The sequence below is a fragment of the Oenanthe melanoleuca genome, chromosome 9 (assembly GCF_029582105.1).
Source record: "Oenanthe melanoleuca isolate GR-GAL-2019-014 chromosome 9, OMel1.0, whole genome shotgun sequence".
In the NCBI taxonomy this organism is placed as follows: Eukaryota; Metazoa; Chordata; class Aves; order Passeriformes; family Muscicapidae; genus Oenanthe; species Oenanthe melanoleuca.
The window spans coordinates 20837346-20856401 of NC_079343.1; the positions used below are offsets into that span (position 1 = coordinate 20837346).

At 52.3% G+C, this 19056-nt stretch overlaps 1 protein-coding gene across 3 annotated transcripts in view; it reads right to left on the reverse strand.

Moving 5' to 3' along the window:
* Positions 1 to 88: 88 nt before the first annotated feature.
* Positions 89 to 19056, reverse strand: part of DVL3 (dishevelled segment polarity protein 3) — a 33807-nt gene continuing 14839 nt past the window's right edge. The window contains exons 2-16 of one of the 3 annotated variants that reach the window (XM_056499066.1): positions 12280 to 12349; positions 8711 to 8832; positions 8226 to 8332; positions 7534 to 7669; positions 7179 to 7272; positions 6735 to 6804; positions 6303 to 6442; positions 6029 to 6105; positions 5451 to 5518; positions 5039 to 5089; positions 4768 to 4917; positions 3882 to 4013; positions 3489 to 3656; positions 2666 to 2878; positions 89 to 2377 (exon numbers count right to left, since the gene is read on the reverse strand). In XM_056499066.1, the coding sequence (XP_056355041.1) occupies positions 1953 to 2377; positions 2666 to 2878; positions 3489 to 3656; positions 3882 to 4013; positions 4768 to 4917; positions 5039 to 5089; positions 5451 to 5518; positions 6029 to 6105; positions 6303 to 6442; positions 6735 to 6804; positions 7179 to 7272; positions 7534 to 7669; positions 8226 to 8332; positions 8711 to 8832; positions 12280 to 12349 (2023 nt within the window). In that variant the 3' untranslated portion in view covers positions 89 to 1952. Of the gene's footprint in view, positions 2378 to 2665; positions 2879 to 3488; positions 3657 to 3881; positions 4014 to 4767; positions 4918 to 5038; positions 5090 to 5450; positions 5519 to 6028; positions 6106 to 6302; positions 6443 to 6734; positions 6805 to 7178; positions 7273 to 7533; positions 7670 to 8225; positions 8333 to 8710; positions 8833 to 11864; positions 12242 to 12279; positions 12350 to 19056 lie in introns of those variants that run through there. The other 2 variants (XM_056499068.1, XM_056499067.1) reach the window with 2 other exon arrangements.

Below are 19056 nucleotides of genomic sequence, written 5' to 3' on the forward strand. Positions count from 1 at the left end.
ATCCTGCTGGGATCTCGCTTTAGAGCAAAAGGCAGGAGGATGGAGGAGCCTGGGGGGAAAAGAATAAACGAACGACACAATGCAGAAGTCCAATAAAACTATGTTTATAAATAAAAACAAGGAGATTGGTGTTGTTTTTATAAAACCCAGTGGGTAGGGCAGGGCAGGGCAAGGGGGGAGCAGTGGCCAGGGAGGCTACTGGGGACAGTGACTCCAGCGGGCTGAGGGAAGGAGAGGCTTCAGGGAGTCAGGGAGATGAACTGATGGTGCGCGAGAGCTGGAAGGGGGGCTGCAGGGGCAGTGCAGTCTCCCAGAGAGCAAAATACAATTCAACTCCATCGTATAAAAACTGCAAACACAAGAAAGACCAAAGGAGGCAACGCTTATGGAGAAAGCCACAGTGTGGCAGGAGGAAAGGGCGCCGGGGCGCCAGCACCAACAGCAGCAGAGCGTGTCCATACTGTACCGTGCTTGGCCCTGGGCATGGGGAAAGGGGTGCCCCAGCCCTGGGCACGTCTCCAAGTACCCAGAAGTGGAAGGAAGAAAGGCAAGGAGCACTGGAGCAAACAGACTCAACTGTCCCAGCACACCTGTGGGCACTGAACCCAGAGGCCATGGTTCAGGCTGCAGTCTCATCCCTGGAGAGCTCATGTTGCCACCAGGCACTGCTCATAGCCCAGAGGGAGTGGGGTTGTCCCAGAGATTTGTCCCTCCTAGCAGCCAGGCCAGCAGCACTGGGCAGAGGAGGACACAGACTCAGGCCCTTCAGACGGCAAATAGAGAGCACCTCCTCATTTCTCCAAAGCATGACAGTGAACCAGTTGTGCCCCACCCTCACCTTCTAACTCCGTCCAGGCCCCTGAAAGTATCACATAGCTGAGCAGCAACGCGACAGCAGGAGCGAGAAGGCCACAGCTGCCACTGCCAGCCTCAGGAATGGGACAGCCCCTACAAACAAGACAGGCAGCAGCACATTGCAGGCAGGAGGGCAAAGAGCAGGAGGAAGGAACAGAGGTCTGCCCTCAAATTCCCTCAAAGAATCCCAGGGCAGGTGTAGGGCACTGAGTCACACAAGAGACTGCACAGGCAATCACCACCTCTCTGGGCTGGATGCAGAGGTACAGCTCCAGCCCCAAGGCCTGGCCAAGGTGAAGGAGGGTCCGATCATGGGGCACTGTCAGGCTCAGACCTGGCCCAATATATGGGAAAGAGAAGGGAGGCAAGAGGGAAGTGGCAGCATCACTCCACTCCCTGGAGGCACTGAAGCCCTGGAACATTCATGCATTAGCCAAAAGGCAACTACAACGGGATTTAAAATACATATATAAGGCTGGTCCCTGCTCCCCTCTCAGGGCTGTGGGAAGGGCAGGGCATCTTCCGCGAGGGGGAGGAAAGAAGCCATCTTCAGCGCCATGCGTGCCCAGCGCCCCTGGAGCTCCGTGTCCTGCTGTCGGGCCACGCCGCGCTCCAGCTCTCCCCCCCACGGGCGGCAGGCTCAGAGAAAGTCAAACACCCCGTAATTCTTTGCTGCTTGATAGAAGAAACACAAAAGGGTGAAAAGAAAGAAAAGATGTTTAGGGTGGAAGGACTAAGGCAGCAGTGACACACGGGCAAGCAGCACAGGGTGCTGGGACGGATGCAGATTAATGGGGTTAGAGAGGATGGCAGGAGGGAATTACCATCGGCAATACACAAGTCTGGTGGTGGGATGGGCTGACAGCACCCAGCAGGCCTGCCAGGCCTGTCCACCCCGCTTCAGGAGGGATTAGAATCAAAGTTTAGTTCCATTTATTTTTTCCCTTTTTTCTTTTCGTTAAAGACAAAGAAAAAGAAATTTAAAAAAAAAAAAAAAACCAAAAAAACAAGGGGTGAAGCCAGGGCTGGTCCTAGGAAACAAACGACAGGAATAGAAGGGGAAAGGAGGGACAGCAGACAGACAAGGGACGGGCGCTTCACATTACATCCACAAAGAACTCACTGGGGTTGCCCATGGCCATTCGGAAGGACTGTCTACTGGCTGTCAGTTCAGGGGGCACAGAGGCCAGGTCACGGCCTGGCGGCGCCCCGGGGGGCCCCATGGCTGACGGTGGTGGAGGCATCAGCAACATGGGGGGGCTGAAGAGAGGGGGGAGGCCGGGCGGCCCGTAAGACTGCTGGCTGTGGTGGCTGCGGATGCTGTGAGCCAGGGAGTGCTGGCTGCGCTGGCTGTGCTGGCTGGCCGGCACCGAGCGCTCGCTGGCCGCACGCTCGCGCCGCATGCTGCTCCTCGTGGTGTGGTCCGACTCGCTCCCGCTGCCGCCTGACTTGGACTCCCCGGTCTTCTCTCTCTCCTTCCTCCTCTCGCTGCCACTGCGATTGGAACCGCTGCTCCGGCTCCCTGCAAAGCACACGAGGCACAGTTAGGCGCCAGCTCGGACAAGTCAGGAAGAAGGGATGGATGCTCCTCCAGCCAAGGGAGGGTTGCAGGATGCTCTGGCACAGTCAGGCCCAGCAAGTCAGTGCTCTCAATCTCCCTTCAGCAGCAAGTCCCATGACCCTTCTGAGAAGGCTTCTGCCCTGGCTTCCCCCACATAGGGCCTTGCCTAAGCAGACTTTTACTGCTGCTGCCCTGTACTGAACAGGACATCTGCCCACCTGCATGCATATTTTAGTCCTTTTCACTCACCTTCACTGTGCTGACTGCCTGCACTGCCCCCTCCGTAGCTGTAGCCTGGGTCAGGGAAGCCAGGATGGGGGTTGTATGGATGAGGCGGTGGATACTGATATGGGAAAGCCATGGGCCAGGGTGCGGCTCCTGGGTGGGGGAGCGGAGCCAAAGTGTCCTGATCAGAAGCACCACTGGAGCCATCATGATCATGAAGAGACAGATTAGCCATGTCTGCAAGAAAGCAGAGAACAGGGGTTAATCCAAGCAGAAAAACAACCACATGTGGTGATGTAGCTTTGTCCATTCTTGCTGATGGACAAGGACAGGATATGCAAGAAGACACAAGAGGTTGGCACTCTCTTTGTTAGTCAATGCCACCATTTGTGCTTCCTGGCTGAACAACTGCTGGGCTGTGGGAGTCCAAGCTGCCACTCTAATACAGAGACTAGCATGGTGGGGAAAGGACCACATCAGAGCTACAGCTCACCCTGCCAATTCCTTTCCCCATCTTATTTGAACAGAACCTAGTTACTTCAGCACCAACCTCTTGGCAGCACTGAAATTCAGAACCTGGAGAAAAGTCAGTAAAGACTAAGACCCTGCTATGAGTGCCCAGGAGAAAAGATCACATAGCAGCTGACAATGACAATGCTGATTTCAACTTCACTACCTCAGCAGCAGGACAAGGGAGCTAGGATATTCTTCATCACTCCCTTAACAGGATCTGTACAACAAGGGGCCCAGCCTGATGGCAATGGCTGTAGGCATGTCCCCATGGTGTCAGCAGGGCTCTGCAGGACCACTACCTCTCCATCCTCTCCCTCCCACCCGTGCCACATACTTCCACAGAGGTCCCCGAAGATGTAATAGCACTGCTCCGAGAAGGTGATCTTGTTCACGGTGTGTCGGATGTAGCCAGCCTTCAGCAGATTGCTGGCATATTTGCGGGACTCACGGCGGTCTGTAAAGCCCTCCACATGGTGATAGAGCCAATCCACCACATCCGAACCTGCCATCAAATACAGTGTTAAATTTAGCAAGAGAGAGGATGATGGTGACCCTTAAGGCACTGAGCCACACTGGAGCAAAGACAAAGTGGGTCAAAAGGTTCAGTTGGTGACTCTTGCCTAGTCAACAGTTTATGGTGACAAAGATGCTCCCTTGGACATCAGATTGAGAACAGGCCACCCATTCCCCAGTCCCTGCCTCCGCTGCAGGCAGCAAGGTCTCTTACCAATGAAAGCATTGGGGATGGTGATCTTCAGCCACATGCGGTCACGCACCTCGAGGCCTGACTCTGGTGAGGCCATGGCTTTGACAATGGTGGCCATGTCACTGTGGATGGACAGGTGAAAGTCATCGAGGCCTGTGGTGTGGATGAAGGAAGGTAGGCAGAGGTGAGAGAGGACAGAAGAGATAAGAGGGCCACATGGAAGCATCACACACAGGAGGAATGGGCCAGGGAACAATACATCGCAGACAGCCTTGGGATACATGCTGTGTAACCCCCTTCCAGCCTTCCCATGTTATCCTTCCTGTCAGCCGTTTCCTCTTGGGCAAAGCCCAGTCAAGAGACACAAACTTAAAACAAACTCCTGGTTTGTTGCCTCACCCAAGCTCTCCAGGCCCTTGCTTCAGGGCTTTATATACCAAATCATCCCAAACCTTCAGAAAGCAACCAAAAGCCCTGTGCTCAGCAAGACCCTGCCCCACGACAAGACTCTTTGCTCTCAGCTGCCTCCTCTATCCTGCTCTATCTGCTATCTGGGAGGAGCTCTCAATTGCTCCAGGGACATGCTGAATCCCTCTGGCTCCACATTCTCAGCAGCTAATCCCTGACCAGTGTGAACCTTTCCTCTACACCTGCCAGAGCTCCTGATTGCACCCAGGCGCCTCTATTCTCCTCACACAGAAGGCTGAATAAGGTGATATTAATTCTCCCAGGCAGAACTCCCACTGATCAAAGTACTGGCCCGGTGAGAGCCGCCTCCCTCCCAGTCCCTTGGCAGGGCAGATCTGGCCCACCCCAGCTGTCCCCAGGCAGATGTATTGCTCCCTTCAAGCATAGTGAAGGCGAGAAGGCCGTGCAGCAAGTGCAGCACGGAGGCACAAGGACTTACGTTCAGTCTCTGGGATGGAGCTGGTGATGGAGGAGCTGGTGGAAGTGATTGTGCTCATGGATGGACTCATACCGTACGCTGGGTAGGTGCCAGTCATCGCTGCCGTGTGAGACACCCAGGCTGCCGGGTCGATGGGCCGGATGGGCTCACCTGCAATGAAGAAAGAGTCAGTCAGTAGCTGTAAGACAATATCACCTCATCAAAACAACCTCTGGGGAGGGACAGGGACTCAGCACAGCCCATTCCATCCACAGTATTTGCCGGGACTCACCCGGATCGGAGCATGGAGAGTCTGGCCCAGCCCAGATCCGCTGGGGAGCAACTGGGAGAGAAAGAAGAGAGGGAGGGTCAGCAGGAGAGGTGCAGAGGGAGAGATCCCCCTATGACTTAAGCGGGGTTTCTCTTTCCTCTGGCGCCCCGAGCAAGTGACCTCCCTGCCCCAGTGAAACGCGTCCCCAGCGTGATGTGGGAAGGAGGGCTGGGCTTATGGGCATTTTGGTTTGGGAATAGGACATAGCAGCCTCCTAAAAGGAGAGCTGAAAGCTGATCAAACCCCAATTCAGTTCCCTATGGAGTCACACACACACAGGGGAGGAACAAGACAACAACCAAGTAAGTGCTTAAGGCAGGGCTCTCACATGAGCTGGGCACCAGCGCTAAGGGTGGGTCAGCTATCCACTTACTCCTGGGTAACGAGAAGCAGCCCCGCGGACTGGGGTCCCAGCACTTGGCCACTGTCAGGGTGATGGGCCTGCAACAAAAAGGTGAGAGTTAGAACCAGAGTACAGTAATGCATACCCCTGCATGATGGGCAGATGCTGTGTGCCAGCTCTCTCCTGGGAGACGAAGAAGCTGCCAGTAAAGTGACCTTGTTCCCCTCCAGCTATGGGTTTCCCTAGTGACAGGAACAAAGTGATGTGACCCTGCTGAGGGTTGCTGATGACCCAAATAGAATCACAGAATCACAGTATAGCTTGTTTTGGAAAGGATCTTTAAAGGTCATCTAGTCCAATTGCCCTGCAATGAGCAGCAACTCGGCATCCTCACAAAAAAAGGGACACAGACCCCAGTTCTCTGCAAATCCGTTGGCTGCAGTTCTTGCATTGGACGAGAAAACTCAGGAATCAAAGCAACACCAAAACCCTATGTTCTGAGCTTCTGCAGAGGCACTTGCAGAGGTGGCTGGAAGATACAACTTACACACCCCCAACCACAAACTGTACAGATGTCCCTGGATGGAAGGAACAGCCCAAGTACTCACCCCGGCTTGTGCACAATCTCCCTCAGCACCCGCACAGCATCATCGTTGCTCATGTTCTCAAAGTTGATGTCATTTACCTGCAAACAACACGAAGAGGTGAGTCCCAGAGATGTGACCAGAGGCCAAGCTCCCCACTCAGCTCAGCAGTGACTCAGCTTCCCTCTTCCAAGCACAGCTTTCTGGGTTCAGCCTGCCAAAGTTCTCAGGGAGGCTTCTAGGTCCTTCATTACTGCTTTCCCAGGCCCAAAGATGGAGATATGTGGGTGTGAAGTACCTGCAAGAGCATGTCTCCTGGCTCAATCCTGCCATCAGCTGCCACAGCGCCTCCCTTCATGATAGAGCCAATGTAAATGCCTCCATCCCCACGCTCATTGCTCTGTCCCACAATAGAAATGCCCAGAAAGTTGTATTTCTCTGCAGGAATGGAAAGAGAAAGAAGTAAGTCACCCCAAAGCATCAGACACAAGCAGACCTGCCCTCAGTAAAACCACATCCCAATGATGGTGATTTGCACCCCTGTCCCAGAGAGATGTCCTGGGACACACAAACTCTTGAGAGACAATTTCTTCAAGAGAAGCCAATCTCCTACAGAATCCATCTCCTCACTCCTCCTCCATGCGTTCTCTTTGCCCCCTTCCCAGGTCCCTATCTATGACCCAATCTCACACTGGAAGGACTGCAGGTTCCAGGCACACCTCCCACTCACCCATATTCAGTGTGACCGTGATGATGTTCAGGGACATGGTGGAGTCTGTGATACTGCTGAAGGACGAGGACTGCAACATAAGCAAAACATGAGATGTCCTCCTGTGCCTCAGTAACATTCCCAGCCCTAGCTTCTTCCACTTATCCTTTCCTTCCTGCCCCTCCTTGTGGCACCACAGCCACCACCCACAACTCTAGTCTTACGCAGGGAGCTTTGCAGAGCCAGAGAAAAGCCATGGTCCTTATGACCTCTCCACTCTGGGACAAGGTCTGTGGTCCCAGCTCTTGAGGCTACACTGACTTGGAAGAGGTTCATAGCACTTTTTGAAGTCTCAGCACTTGGACACTCATCCGAAGTCATGCCCACAGCAAAAACAGCTGAATCCCTGACAGCCCACCCTGATCTGCACTGCTCCCCCAGGATACCCAGCCCCTCCCTGGGTACCCGCTCAATGCGTGGAGCCTTCTGTTTCCGCCGGCGTCGCTTGTGCCTCCTCATTAGACGGGAAGCACTGCTTTGCTCTGTTGAACTGCTAAACCTGCAGGCAAAAGCAGGAGTCAGTTCTTCTACTGCCATAGTGGTGGCTCTGGTGGCAAGAGAGCCAGGGAATAGAGGACTGCAGGGGCAGAGGGGAGAACATGCACATGGGGGACAGACAATGGCAGAGGGGTCTGTGAGAGTCTGGCAGAGTGAGACAGAAGCAGGTCTGAGCCCAGGATTACTGTGCCCTGCAAAGGCATCTCTCTCTTCTGGGAGTCAGGGGGAAATTAGTGTTTCCATAAGACCCAAGCTCTCCTACCTGCTGGTGGAGTCATCTTCATCTGAATCGAAGAAGCTGGTGGTCTCCAGCTCGCTGCTCATGAGCGTGGAGGAGCTCTCGTACCCACCCAGGTCTCGGCGCCGCTCTCCCTTCACTGTCCCATTCACCCTGGGTGCTGTGAAAAGACAAGTGGGCTTTGCCTATGCAGGACTCATTGCAACCTCCTCAGAGCAAATCTAGCCATCAGTCAATCCCATCTAGTGCCAAATAACTCTCAGTCTATCCTGGGATCAGATCTACCCCTGATGGCATACCTCTTCTATCACTACACAATGGGGAAGAGGCTGATGGGCCAGAAGGAGCAATGCTGCTAAATTTGTGGAAGACTCACAGCTGTTTCCTTGGTAGAGGAAGAAGCAGCACACATGGCAAGGGCAAAGCTCACTCCGCTTCTCAGCTAAGAAGACAGAGGCACAACTGCCTCCTGCTCTTGGGGCTTCTTTAAGAGATAGCTCCTTTGACCCAAAGGGTTCAACACCAAGATCTGATGTAAGACAGGCATTAGGTCCTGCCTCCAATGTGAGGCTATGGCCCTTCTAAAAGCCAGAGAATAGCTCTCCTGGGCTTGGAAGGTTCTGCAGAATAGAAAGCAGCTCCAAGTCTGGAGCTGGTGCTGCCACCATGCCCCAGCCATGCCCTTGCAGAGCTCTCACCGTGTTACCAACACTCACCATGCTCAGGCCCGTCTGTCCGACGAGGTCGTTCCCTCTGTGATGACACCACCGAGTCTGTCTCTGTCTCATTGTCCAAGTTTTCCCGGCTCCCCCCAGTGTTAGGGCTGTGATGAGATAAAAGCAACAAGTATGTTCAACAGGGAACAACCTGACAAGACTCTCTGTGCCTCTGTCCTGAACAACACAAGGTTCCAGCCATCAGCTGTCTCCTTCTTGAGGTACAGGAACTACCGTAACTGCAGGGCAAAGGACTGGAGATGCTGTGCTGGCTCTTTTGCTGCATTATTTTCAGCATGCCTTTATTTGTTTAATAATGCAGCTCCACTCCAAATGTGCTCCCAGTCCCAGTCTCCCCTCTTGCTGGCTGCCATCCCTGACAATTTGGTTAAGAGTGTCCCAGCCTGGTCTGAGGTACTGTTCTGGATTACAACAAATGTACCATGTGTCCCTTTGAAACCAGAACAGATGTCCATGTAACTTACTGGAAAGAGGGGGGCCTGGAGTCTCCAATTCCTCCTGTGCGCTCCATGGAGGGTGGCAGCTCTGTCTGGTTATCAGCACAGACCGAGCCAGCATCTGAATGGGAACCCTCTGCAGACACCAGCTGGAGGGATGAGAGACAGAAGAGGAAACTGAGAAAACGTTTATAAGAGTGGCCAAAGGAGCTGGCCAAAAGCCTGCTTGGCCAAGGATCTCATTTCTGGAAGCTGGCAACAGCAGATGCCCAGGAGCAGGTATGGAACAGGCCAAGCATGTAGCAACATTTCCCCCCTGAGGCCTTCCCAGCCACTGGCTATTTGTGGTTCAGGAATTCCTGACCCAGCAGTGAAGCCCAGTGGGTGACAGCTGTGCTTGGACACTCTGACATCACCTGCACACTCACACCACACGCCCAGGTAACCTTTAGCACATATCCTGCAGAAGGGACTGGATTCCCTCAGTTCTCACACTAGAAAAGACAGTTACAAGTCATTCCTTTCCTCAGCTCTAGCAGCCTCTACACTTCTGCCTTCAAGCTCTGGGACCTAGCAGGAGTGTCACCTTCCCAGCCCTCAGAAGCTGGGGATAATAGAGCTCAGGGCCAAGGCTGGCTTTGAAATAGACTCTTTAAACAGGCTCTTTTTCTGGCTTCCATATGTGCTTAGCAAACTTCCAGGCTGTGTTCAGCTTATTGGCTTGAGCACAACCTTCAGCCAATCTCTGGGATGCTCAGAAATTCAAGAAAGGGTTAAACCCTAGAGACTCTTTATACCAGCTGTGGGGAGCCCAGGCACACAAACACACCGTGATTCTGGCTCTATAATGAACCATCAATTTCAGGGCTCAGGGAATGAGCTGGAGACTCTCCCAGGGGCCACAGGCTCACCAGTGGAATGAAACAGAGGATAGCCTAAATGAGCTGTTCCCAGTATTGCTCCCTGTTCAGATTTGCACTCTCCCTTACTTTCAAGCTGTAATGAACTGGGCTTCCCAATAGTGGCAAGCAAGAAAGCAACAAAAAGCCTCTTTCTTGACAGAGGCATTAAGGACCTCCAGAGCACACAGAATCACTAGGTTGGAAGAGATCTTCAAAAATCACTTAGTCCAACACAAGATCATCAAGTCCAACTTGATTGTGCAGAGGTGACAGGGCCAAGAAAGGATCTAACAGAGGTGAGGGATATCCACTGTTGCTCAGGCTGGAAAAAAATTGATAGCTGCTGTCCAAACCATAATACCCACTGTAAATTCAGAGGCAGCGCTACTGCTTGCTGATGAGGGAACCACATCTGCATGGAGCCAAGAGAAGATGCCAACTCAGATGCTAGAAGCACAGGCCATTTATACATGTCTTGAGTGCTTCCCAGCATTACTGATGAAAGAGCTGCGCTCTGCCCACCTTCAGGAACTGGGGAAACCCTCATGAGGGGGGATGGACCCCACAGATCATCATTAGCACAGCAGATGAGAGGTCTACTGCCAGAGACATTGGTAACAGAGACAGGGATGTAGCTCAGGCAAGGAAGGCAGGGTAGCCTTGAAAAAGCCAGAGCCAAGGCAGCAGACAGGGCAGAGAGCAGCCTCAGGTGTCAAAAGCTGCAGAGCCCGTCGCACAAGCCCCAGGACAAGCCCAACAGCTCCTGCTCTCACAACTATCTAATCAGCTCTTGTCTCATGCTCAGGTCAGCTTCTCCTACCTCCAGCAAGCCCCAGGCACATGCCTGGCTCTGCTCCTGGCACCTTCCTGGTGACTTGTCTTCCCAGGACATCCTCCTCCCTAAGGGCCACATCCCTACTCTGGTAGCCACTGCCTGGGAGCACAGAGTAGAGAAGATGCTGGAAGCAGCCAGCGTTGCCTAGGGAAAAGTCATACAACACATCATGCTTGAAAATCTCAAGCAAAAAGATCTGGACAGAGGGAACTAGCCACAGGCAGCTGTCAAACAGCAGTGAGGAGAGTAGAGGGGGTGTTCCTAAGCAGGAGGGATTGATGCTATCTTCCCCTAACACTCCCAAGGCTGGGATTTCCTCCCAGGAAGGTTTTGATAACCATCCTGCACTTTTCCTGCCTCTTACACTATCAGGAAATACTCACTTGGATTCAAGCCCCATCTTTCCCTGTTGTTAAAATTAGTCCTGAGTTCCTAAAATAGCATCATCCCAGCCTGTCTGTCAGAAGCAGCAAACCAAGTGCTCCCCTCTCAGCCCCCAAACCACCCATGGACTAGGAGACTCTCAGCAGAGATAGAAAAAGGGATTATGAGGTGTACAAAGGCCTCTGGGACTGCCACTACTCTTCATGCACAAGAGCTGGTAGTGATGCTCACTCTGGCCACCAGTTCCCTGCAAGGATCCAGCCCAGCAGAGCAGCAGCATGGTGGTTACAATAGACAGACCCACACCAGTGCCACTCACACTGAACAACCAAAAAGCTCCTACAAGGAAAGCCAGCAGCTGCATGGACCCATAGATCACAAGGAAAAGCACACCAGATTAAAAAGGAGCACTGGAATGGATTTAGATACTCTGGGATTCCCCATAGGGCAGGTAAAGCAAAAAGCAGCTGGAAAGGGTGGGGTGGGGAGACATCATGGGGCAGATGCAGCAGCAGTGGGATGGATGCAGGGAATGTGTGGTGGCCAAGAGCTGGACACAGGCTGTTTTCCGAAGGGCCTGGATGACCACTAGAGGGAGGACGGCAGGCGTCCCGCCCGGCTCGTTGTGCAGGAGCCCAGCACAGCCTTTCCTCCCTGCTCCAGCCTGCACCCTGCTCCCCTGGCTGGAATCCCAGCAGCAGCTGTGTCAGCAGCAGGGTACCTGCCTGCCCCTGTCACTGTTTGGTGCAGGGATAGAAGCAAAATTAGGTCTGACCTAGCCTGATTTCCTGAGGATTTTTATTGTTCAGTGTCTGTTTTGAGGCCTCTGGAAAAAGGCACTTGAGTCTTGGCTTTGCTCCTGGTGTAGATCCACACACCTCAGCAGCACAAACGGCAGCTCAGCAGAGGGAAAACTGGATGATGTGCTGTAGAGACTCTCCCCCCACTAACAGAGGGTCCCTGTGGGGACAGAGGGAAGGCAGCATGCGAGCAGGGAGCAGAGCATGTGCATGGCATGGTACTGAGGGAAAAGCTTGTCCTGCAGCTGCCCAGGCAGTACCTTTAGTCTTCAGGGCAGTCAAATCCAGTCCACTTCACCAGCACTAAAGTCACTTTAAGCCCTTTGCGCCAGTCACTGGAGTGGGACTTTCCTTGGAAAGCTGACCCTGCCATAGGGGCACAGGGGTTATGCTGTGGACAGGCCATGACCATGATCTCTGCTAGGCATCAGTTACCACGAGCTCTTCGCAGAGGTATCCCACATCTTCTCTGGCACAGGGGACCCAGCATCACAGAGCCCCCTCTCCAGCTGAGGGACTGGAGTGTGGGGATCCAGCTCATCAGGTTCATGAGCAGCCAGCACACCAATAGTACTGAGCAGCCCCTGTGCCTCACTTGGCACTCCACATCCAAACGGTGATTTTCAGAGAGGGCACAAACAGGCTGAGATACCCCCCAGCAAGGGGCTTGCTTACCCACGACACCACCCGGCCGTTGAAGCAGGGAAGCTTGGCATTGTCATCCGAGATCTCTTCTTTCACCACCCTGCAGAGGGGAGAGGAGGCAGTCAGAGCTAGGTTCAGAACTTCAAAGGAAAAGGAGACTTTCCCAGATGGGTATTTGCACACAACACCAGGCAACCCAGGCTTGGGGATGGAGCAGGAGAGGACTAGCAGTGCTCTCCTGCTGTCAAGCCAGAGGTTTCTCTGCCCACAGCCATGACTGGCAGACTGAAGAGGAGCCAAAGACAGAATAGCCTTTCTATGTGCATGCAGCTGGTTCATTCCCCAGTTCACATTTTAATCAGTAAAACCAAAATTCAGGTGCATATCATAGAATCACAGAATTGTTTAGGTTGGAAAAGACCTTTAAGATCATTAAGTCTAACCATTACCCAAGCACTGCCAAGGCTACCATCAAACCATGTCCCCAAGTGCCACATCTATGCAACTTTTAAATACCTTTAGGGAGGACAACTCCACCACTCCCCCAGGCAGCCTGTTTCAGTGCCTGACCCTTTTGGTGAAGAAATGTTCCTAATGTCCAATGTAAATCTCCCCTGGCACAACTTGAGGCAATTTCCTCACATTGCTTCCTATTTGGGAGAAGAGAGCAATACCCACCTGGATACAACCTCCTTTCAGGGGGCTGTAGAGTGATAAGGTTCCCCCTCAGCCTCCTTTTCTCCAGACTAAACACCACCAGCTCCCTCAGTTGCTTTTCACAGGACTTGTGCTCCAGACCCTTCCTCAGTTCTGTTGCCCTTTTCTGGACTCACTCCAGCACCTACACATCTGTCTTGTAGGGTGGGGCCCAAAAGGTTCAAGGTGTGACCTCACCAGTCTCAAGTACAGGGGACAGTCACTGCCCTGGTTGTGCTTTCCACACTACTGCTGACACAACCCACATGCCATTGACTTTCTTGGCCACCTGAGTACACGCTGCCTCATGTTCAGCCACTGCCAACCAGCATCCCCAGGTCCTTTCCCACCAAGCAGCTTTCCCCAGCCTGCAGAGCTGTGTGGGGTTGTGACCCAGGTGTAGGACTGAGCACTTGGCTTTGTCAAACGTCATACAACTGGCCTTGGCCCGTTGATCCAGACTGTCCAGATCTCTCTGCAGAGCCATCCTACCCTCCAGCACATCAACACTCCCACCCAACTTAGTCATCTGTGAACTGAGTGCGCCCTCAATCCCCATGACCAGATCATTGATAAAGATATCAAACAGGACTGGCCCCAGTATTGAGCCCTGGGGAACACCACTGTGAGCAGCCAATGGATGTAGCTCGTCTCCTGACAACCTCCTGGGACCAACCATCCAGTTTTCTACTCAGGGAACAGTGCACTTGTCCAAGCCATGAGCAACCGATTTCTCCTGGAGAATGCTGTAGGAAACAGTATCAAAGGCCTTACTAAAGCCCAGGTAGATAACAACCACAGCCTTGCCTTCATCCACTAACTGTGCCACATTGTCACAGGAGATGATCAGGCTGGTCAAGCAGGACCTGCCTTTCCAAAACCCATGCTAGCTGGGTCTGATTGCCTGGCTGTTCTGTATGCCCCACGATGGGCATGTACTCAAGATAATCTGCCCCATGACCTTCCCTGGCATGATGTCGGGCTGACAGGTATGTAGCTCCCTTGGATTCTCTTTCTGGCCTTCCTTGTAGATGAGTACCACATTCACCTACTTCCAGTCACCTGGAACCTCCCTGGTTGACCAGGACTGCTGGTAAATGACAGAGTGACTCACTGAGCACTTCCACCAGCTCCCAGTATCCTTGGGTGGATCCCATCTGAACCTGTAGACTTTTGCGTGTTTTAAGTGGCATAGCAGGTTGCTGACCATTTCATCTTGGATCACATGGGCTTCATTCTGCTGCCTGTCCCCATCTCCCAGCTCAGAGGGTTGGGCACCCTGAGAACAGTTGATCTTGCTATTAAAGATTGAGGCAAGAAGACATTAAGTACCCCAGCCATTTCCTCACCCTTTGTCACTGTTTCCCCCCACATCCAATAAAGGATGGACATTCTCCTTAGCCCTCATTTTGTTGTTGACATTATTTGTAAAAACATTTTAACTGTCTTTAACAGGAATAACCAACTAAGTTCAGTTGGGCTTTGGCCTTTCTAGTTCTTCCTGCATAACCTCATAACATCCTTGTAGCACTCCTGAGTTGCCTCCCCCTTCTTCCAAACGTAAAATACTTTATTTTTTCCTGAGTTTGAGCCAAAGCTCCCTGCTCAGTCAGGCAACTCTTCTTCCCCACTGGCTTGTCTTTCAAGCACATAGGGACAGCCTGCTCCTGAATCTTTTACATTTCCTTCTTGAAGAATAAATATCCAGCCTTCCTGGGCTCCTTCACCCTTCAAGACTGCCTCTCAAGGGATTCAGTCAACTAAGTCCCTAATCAAACCAAATTTTGCCTCCTGCAAGTCCAAGGTAGCAGTCCTGCTGATCTCCCTCCTTACTTCTCTGAGAACCAAAAACTCTTATCATGTTGCGATTGGTGTGCACAAGGTGGCCTCCAGCCATCAATCACCCACCAGTTCTTTGTTCACAAACAACAGGTCCAGTGCATGCCTTTCCCAACTGGCTCCCTCACCCACTGTATCAGGAAGCTCTTCCACACACTCCAGCAACCTCCCAGACAGTTTCTCTATACTGTATTTCCAGCAGACATATTTCCACCAGTTTGCTTATTTCTAAAGAAATACATAATTTAAGCCTCTTTATAATGATCTGAAAGACTCACAAACTATGCCAGAGATTTCTAATAGATGAAAGTGAAACACATTAAACATGCTGCCTACCAAATGATACTGTTGCTTTTTAATTACTTACATAATATTTCAACATCACTTCAAGCTTTATAGTTGTGCCATAATGCCATGTCCCTGCATTACACAAACAGCTACATTATTATCATTATCATCATCCTTCACAGTGAAAGAAGCACTAAGTTTGTTTTTTTCCCAGGAGTTAAAAACCAAACCAAACCAAACAAACAAAAAACCAAAAAAACAAACAAGAAAAAAACCCCACCAGTTTGCTTTGGAGAAAGTTTACTTTTTCTAAAATTTTAAATATCACTGGACCCCTAAATACTTGCTCCACAGAGAATCTACAATCAAAACAACCTGTGAATTCAAAAGATTCAATTACTATTATCTTTGATAAATCAAATACCAAAATAGGCTTTAATAAGATCATTTTCTTTCCTACCCAATGACAACATTTTAAGCACTCTTATTTAATACAAAGATATATTACAATTAGTTTGTGATACTATATTCCCCATTCCAAGTTATATCTAAGGTAGCTTGACACATATTATGCTTAAAACATGAAGTAACTAAATAGTGACTAAATTAAGTGTGGGGGAGAAAAAGTCCAACAAAAAAAGAACAAAGTAAAGACTGTGAAACCAAGAGAAATTATGTATTAAAAGTAAGTAGATTATAAGTATCTAAGATTACTCAGAAGTGGAATCCTATCAACAGCTCTGAAGGGTCCCCAAGCCAGTCCCCAACTCACGGAGAATTGAAGAGGATGGAAAGGTGGGACACGGAGCTGTGACCCATTGGCCCAGGGTGCCATCAAGTCACAGCACGCTGGGGCTTGGAGAAACAGGTGCTCTGGGCTCCTGGCTGCACTCCCTGGTGTGCCAACAGCTGCCCCCAAAATCAGGACACAAGGCTTGCCAGCACTTCCAAGGCATCAGCAAAAGGCAAATGAAGAGTGCTGGAAGCCCAGACCTGGGGAGCAGGCTCGCTCCACCCTGCCAGCCCCACTGGTTACACCGGTGTCACACACGCTCAGCAAAGGGCTGTCCCACGGGGTGAAAGGCAGCATGCTGCCAGGCCTTTGCTGGCAGCTGGCACTCACAATCCCTGACAAAACTGGAGAGCCAGAAAAGGGACTGCACAAAGGCTACCCATCCCCAGAAGACACAGATGAGGAGGTCATGGTTTGAGCAGTCTAATCCACTCCCAGGATGTGTGTTAATTCCTCTGGCACAGATGGAGAAGCAGGAAAAGCAGGAAAGGAGCAGTGACGACGGATTAAAACCCTGCTAACATAATGCTTCTTCAGCATGTTCAGTGCCAGCCTCTGCCCAAAGCCCCTGCAGCCCAGATGAATGTCAGCTACAGGCAGTCCCCTTGGGACCCTGTATGGTGCCCGCACCGGCCCTTTCCAATGCAGGCAAGTTGTCGTCTTCTCACTTCCAAGTGCACACACACATGTACCCTGCCCTGGCTGCACTAGCATCCATTCATACTGTCGCCAGCAGCCTGGACTGCATCCAATTCCTAGAGAGAACTTCAGGCAGAGCCAATTTTCACTGCTACATGCTGCCTGCTCGGGGACACAGAGCTCTGCCTGTGGGTGAAGGGACAGGGTGATATATTTGCTGGGTCAAGGTGACCAACCGCTCAGCACAAGTCAACTATTCCACTTTCAGTGGGGACAGAGGAAACCAACCCCAAGACCCGCCCATTCAGCCTCAGCTGAAATGCCTAAAGGAGAACAAGCTCCCTCTGTCCTGAGAGCTGGTCCCTCCTCACTCTTATTACCCTGCGGCTGCCCCAGACATCCCAGGGGTCAGCTCCACCCCAGAGCAGTTTTCTCCCTCCTTCCACAGCCACTACATTATTTATCACCCAGATGCCAGAGCACAATGGATTATATATTTAGACTCTACAGAGCAAAAACTGATAGTGCTGGAGTCAGGCACATGCTGAGCAGGAATATCCCTGCAGCACTGCTCACATCTGTTACCTCTCACACCATCCCAGCTATTTGTGCCCTGCATTCCTTTCCAGCCTCAGCCTGAACTGCAGCCTTCCTCCTCCATTCCTTTCCAGCCTCAGCCCTAGCTGCAGCCTTCCTCCTCCCACCTCTCAGCACTCTTCCAGTCACACTTCTCGCACGGACACGACCACAGGTTCACACGTCAGAAGGCACCGAGAGAGCAGCCTCTGGGGGAGCTGTGAGCAGTGCCACGTTTCTGCTCAGCGCTCGAACGGGGAGGCAGCCATGAGATTAAACTGTCCCGTGGATGTGCCGGCAGAGAAAACCATCCTGTGAATGTGCTGGGAACAGCCCCCACCTGATAGGGTCTGAGCCCAGGAATCCTGAAAGAGCAGACCCAGAAGGAGTTCAGGCTCTCTTGGTTCTCACCAAGCTTTTCCTTTTCCCAGAGCCCAGGGAAAACATCTGCCTAAGGTTGATTTCAGAGGGACTGCTTTGAGTTTACTGTCAGGTTTTGAATGTTCCAACATCCTGCTGGGGGCTGGGTGCAACACGACTTGAGAATGGTGGCCAGGAAAAACCCTTATGTGGAGGCAACCCGAGCCTTGCCCAGGACAGTGCGAGTCCAGGACCCTTGGGGCTGCTGCCCTGCCCAGAGAACTGCCCTGCAGCCGGGCACTCACCGGCCTCTTCCCCATGCTGGGGCCAGCAGACATGCGAGGCCATGCTGCAGCTCAGCGCCTGGCCCGCAGGCTCAGCGCTCCCCGGCACTCATCTGCCTTGAATTTTCCAACAAAGAGACCTGCGGGAAGGAGGAAGGAGGGAGGGTTACAGGGGAGGCAGGCTGAGTGGGCGGATGATTCCACTGCCATCCCCAGTGACACGGGGCCAAGCCGGGGGGAGCAGGAGGAGGAAGAGGAGGAGGGGACCCAGGGTGTGCAGAGGGGGCTGCCAGGGCTGACACAAGCAGCACATCTGCTCCCATGCACTGGCGGGGGGAAGGGACAACCCCGGCAGCAGGGAGGGAAGCAAAGGAAACTCAGCTCCAACCTTGGCTCCAAACCTACCCTCCCACCAGCTCCTCCTATGGAGCCAGCAGACCCTCTCCCCATGGCCTGGGAAGATGCCACGCTCCCAGTTTCCCTCCCGCTGCCCTGCCGGCAGGAGCAGCTGGCAGCCTGGAACATGGATGCAGAGGCGGGTGAGGGACAGGCAGGCAGACGCTGCCTTCTCCAGGGAGTTCCAGCCTGGCTCAGGAAATTAGAGGGTATTTTATATCACAGAGTCATGTCCTAGGAATGAAGGGAAGGTGGGGAATAAGAGAGTGTGCACAGGAGAGAAAGGAGGCCATAAACCCCAAGCCGCGGAGACGGCTGCGCCGTGTCAGACCCCGGCTGCACACACATCACCAGCGCAGCTGCTCTGCTCCAGCCTCCCCGTTTCCCCTCGCTGGCCTCCAGCCTGGCTGAGGCTGCGGATGCAAGCAAGTTTCTAGCTTCAGCCAGCTCTGGTCTCTCCTCAGCAGCATCCACTAGCCACAGCAAGGTCCCTGAGAAGAATTCTGATGGAATAATACAAGCCCAGCGAAAGAAGAAATCCAAGAGGCATGGACAAAGGCTTTGACAGGATTTGAACCCCAGATTTGGAGGCAGGCTTGGAGCTCAGCAGCAATTACTGCTTGTCTCTGGCAGTCCTGTCTCCCAACTAGCCTATCTAAGGGCTTGGAGCAGGGAAGATACTCAGAGAGATGAAATACCAGATGTGGTAGCAAACACAAAAGCTGGATATGGCATCAGAGGGGTCAGTACTAAGAAAGGAGGCAGGGATGGGGACCTCAAACATGTTAGACAGCTTGATGGCCAGGATGAAAAAGAGGGGACATGCAAAGATTGAGAAGACAACTGAGCAGTGACAATTTCACACTAAAAAGATGCAAAGTTAGTAGAGCAGATGAAAGAAGTAAGATGTCTCCTCAATTATTAAGAGGAAAAATC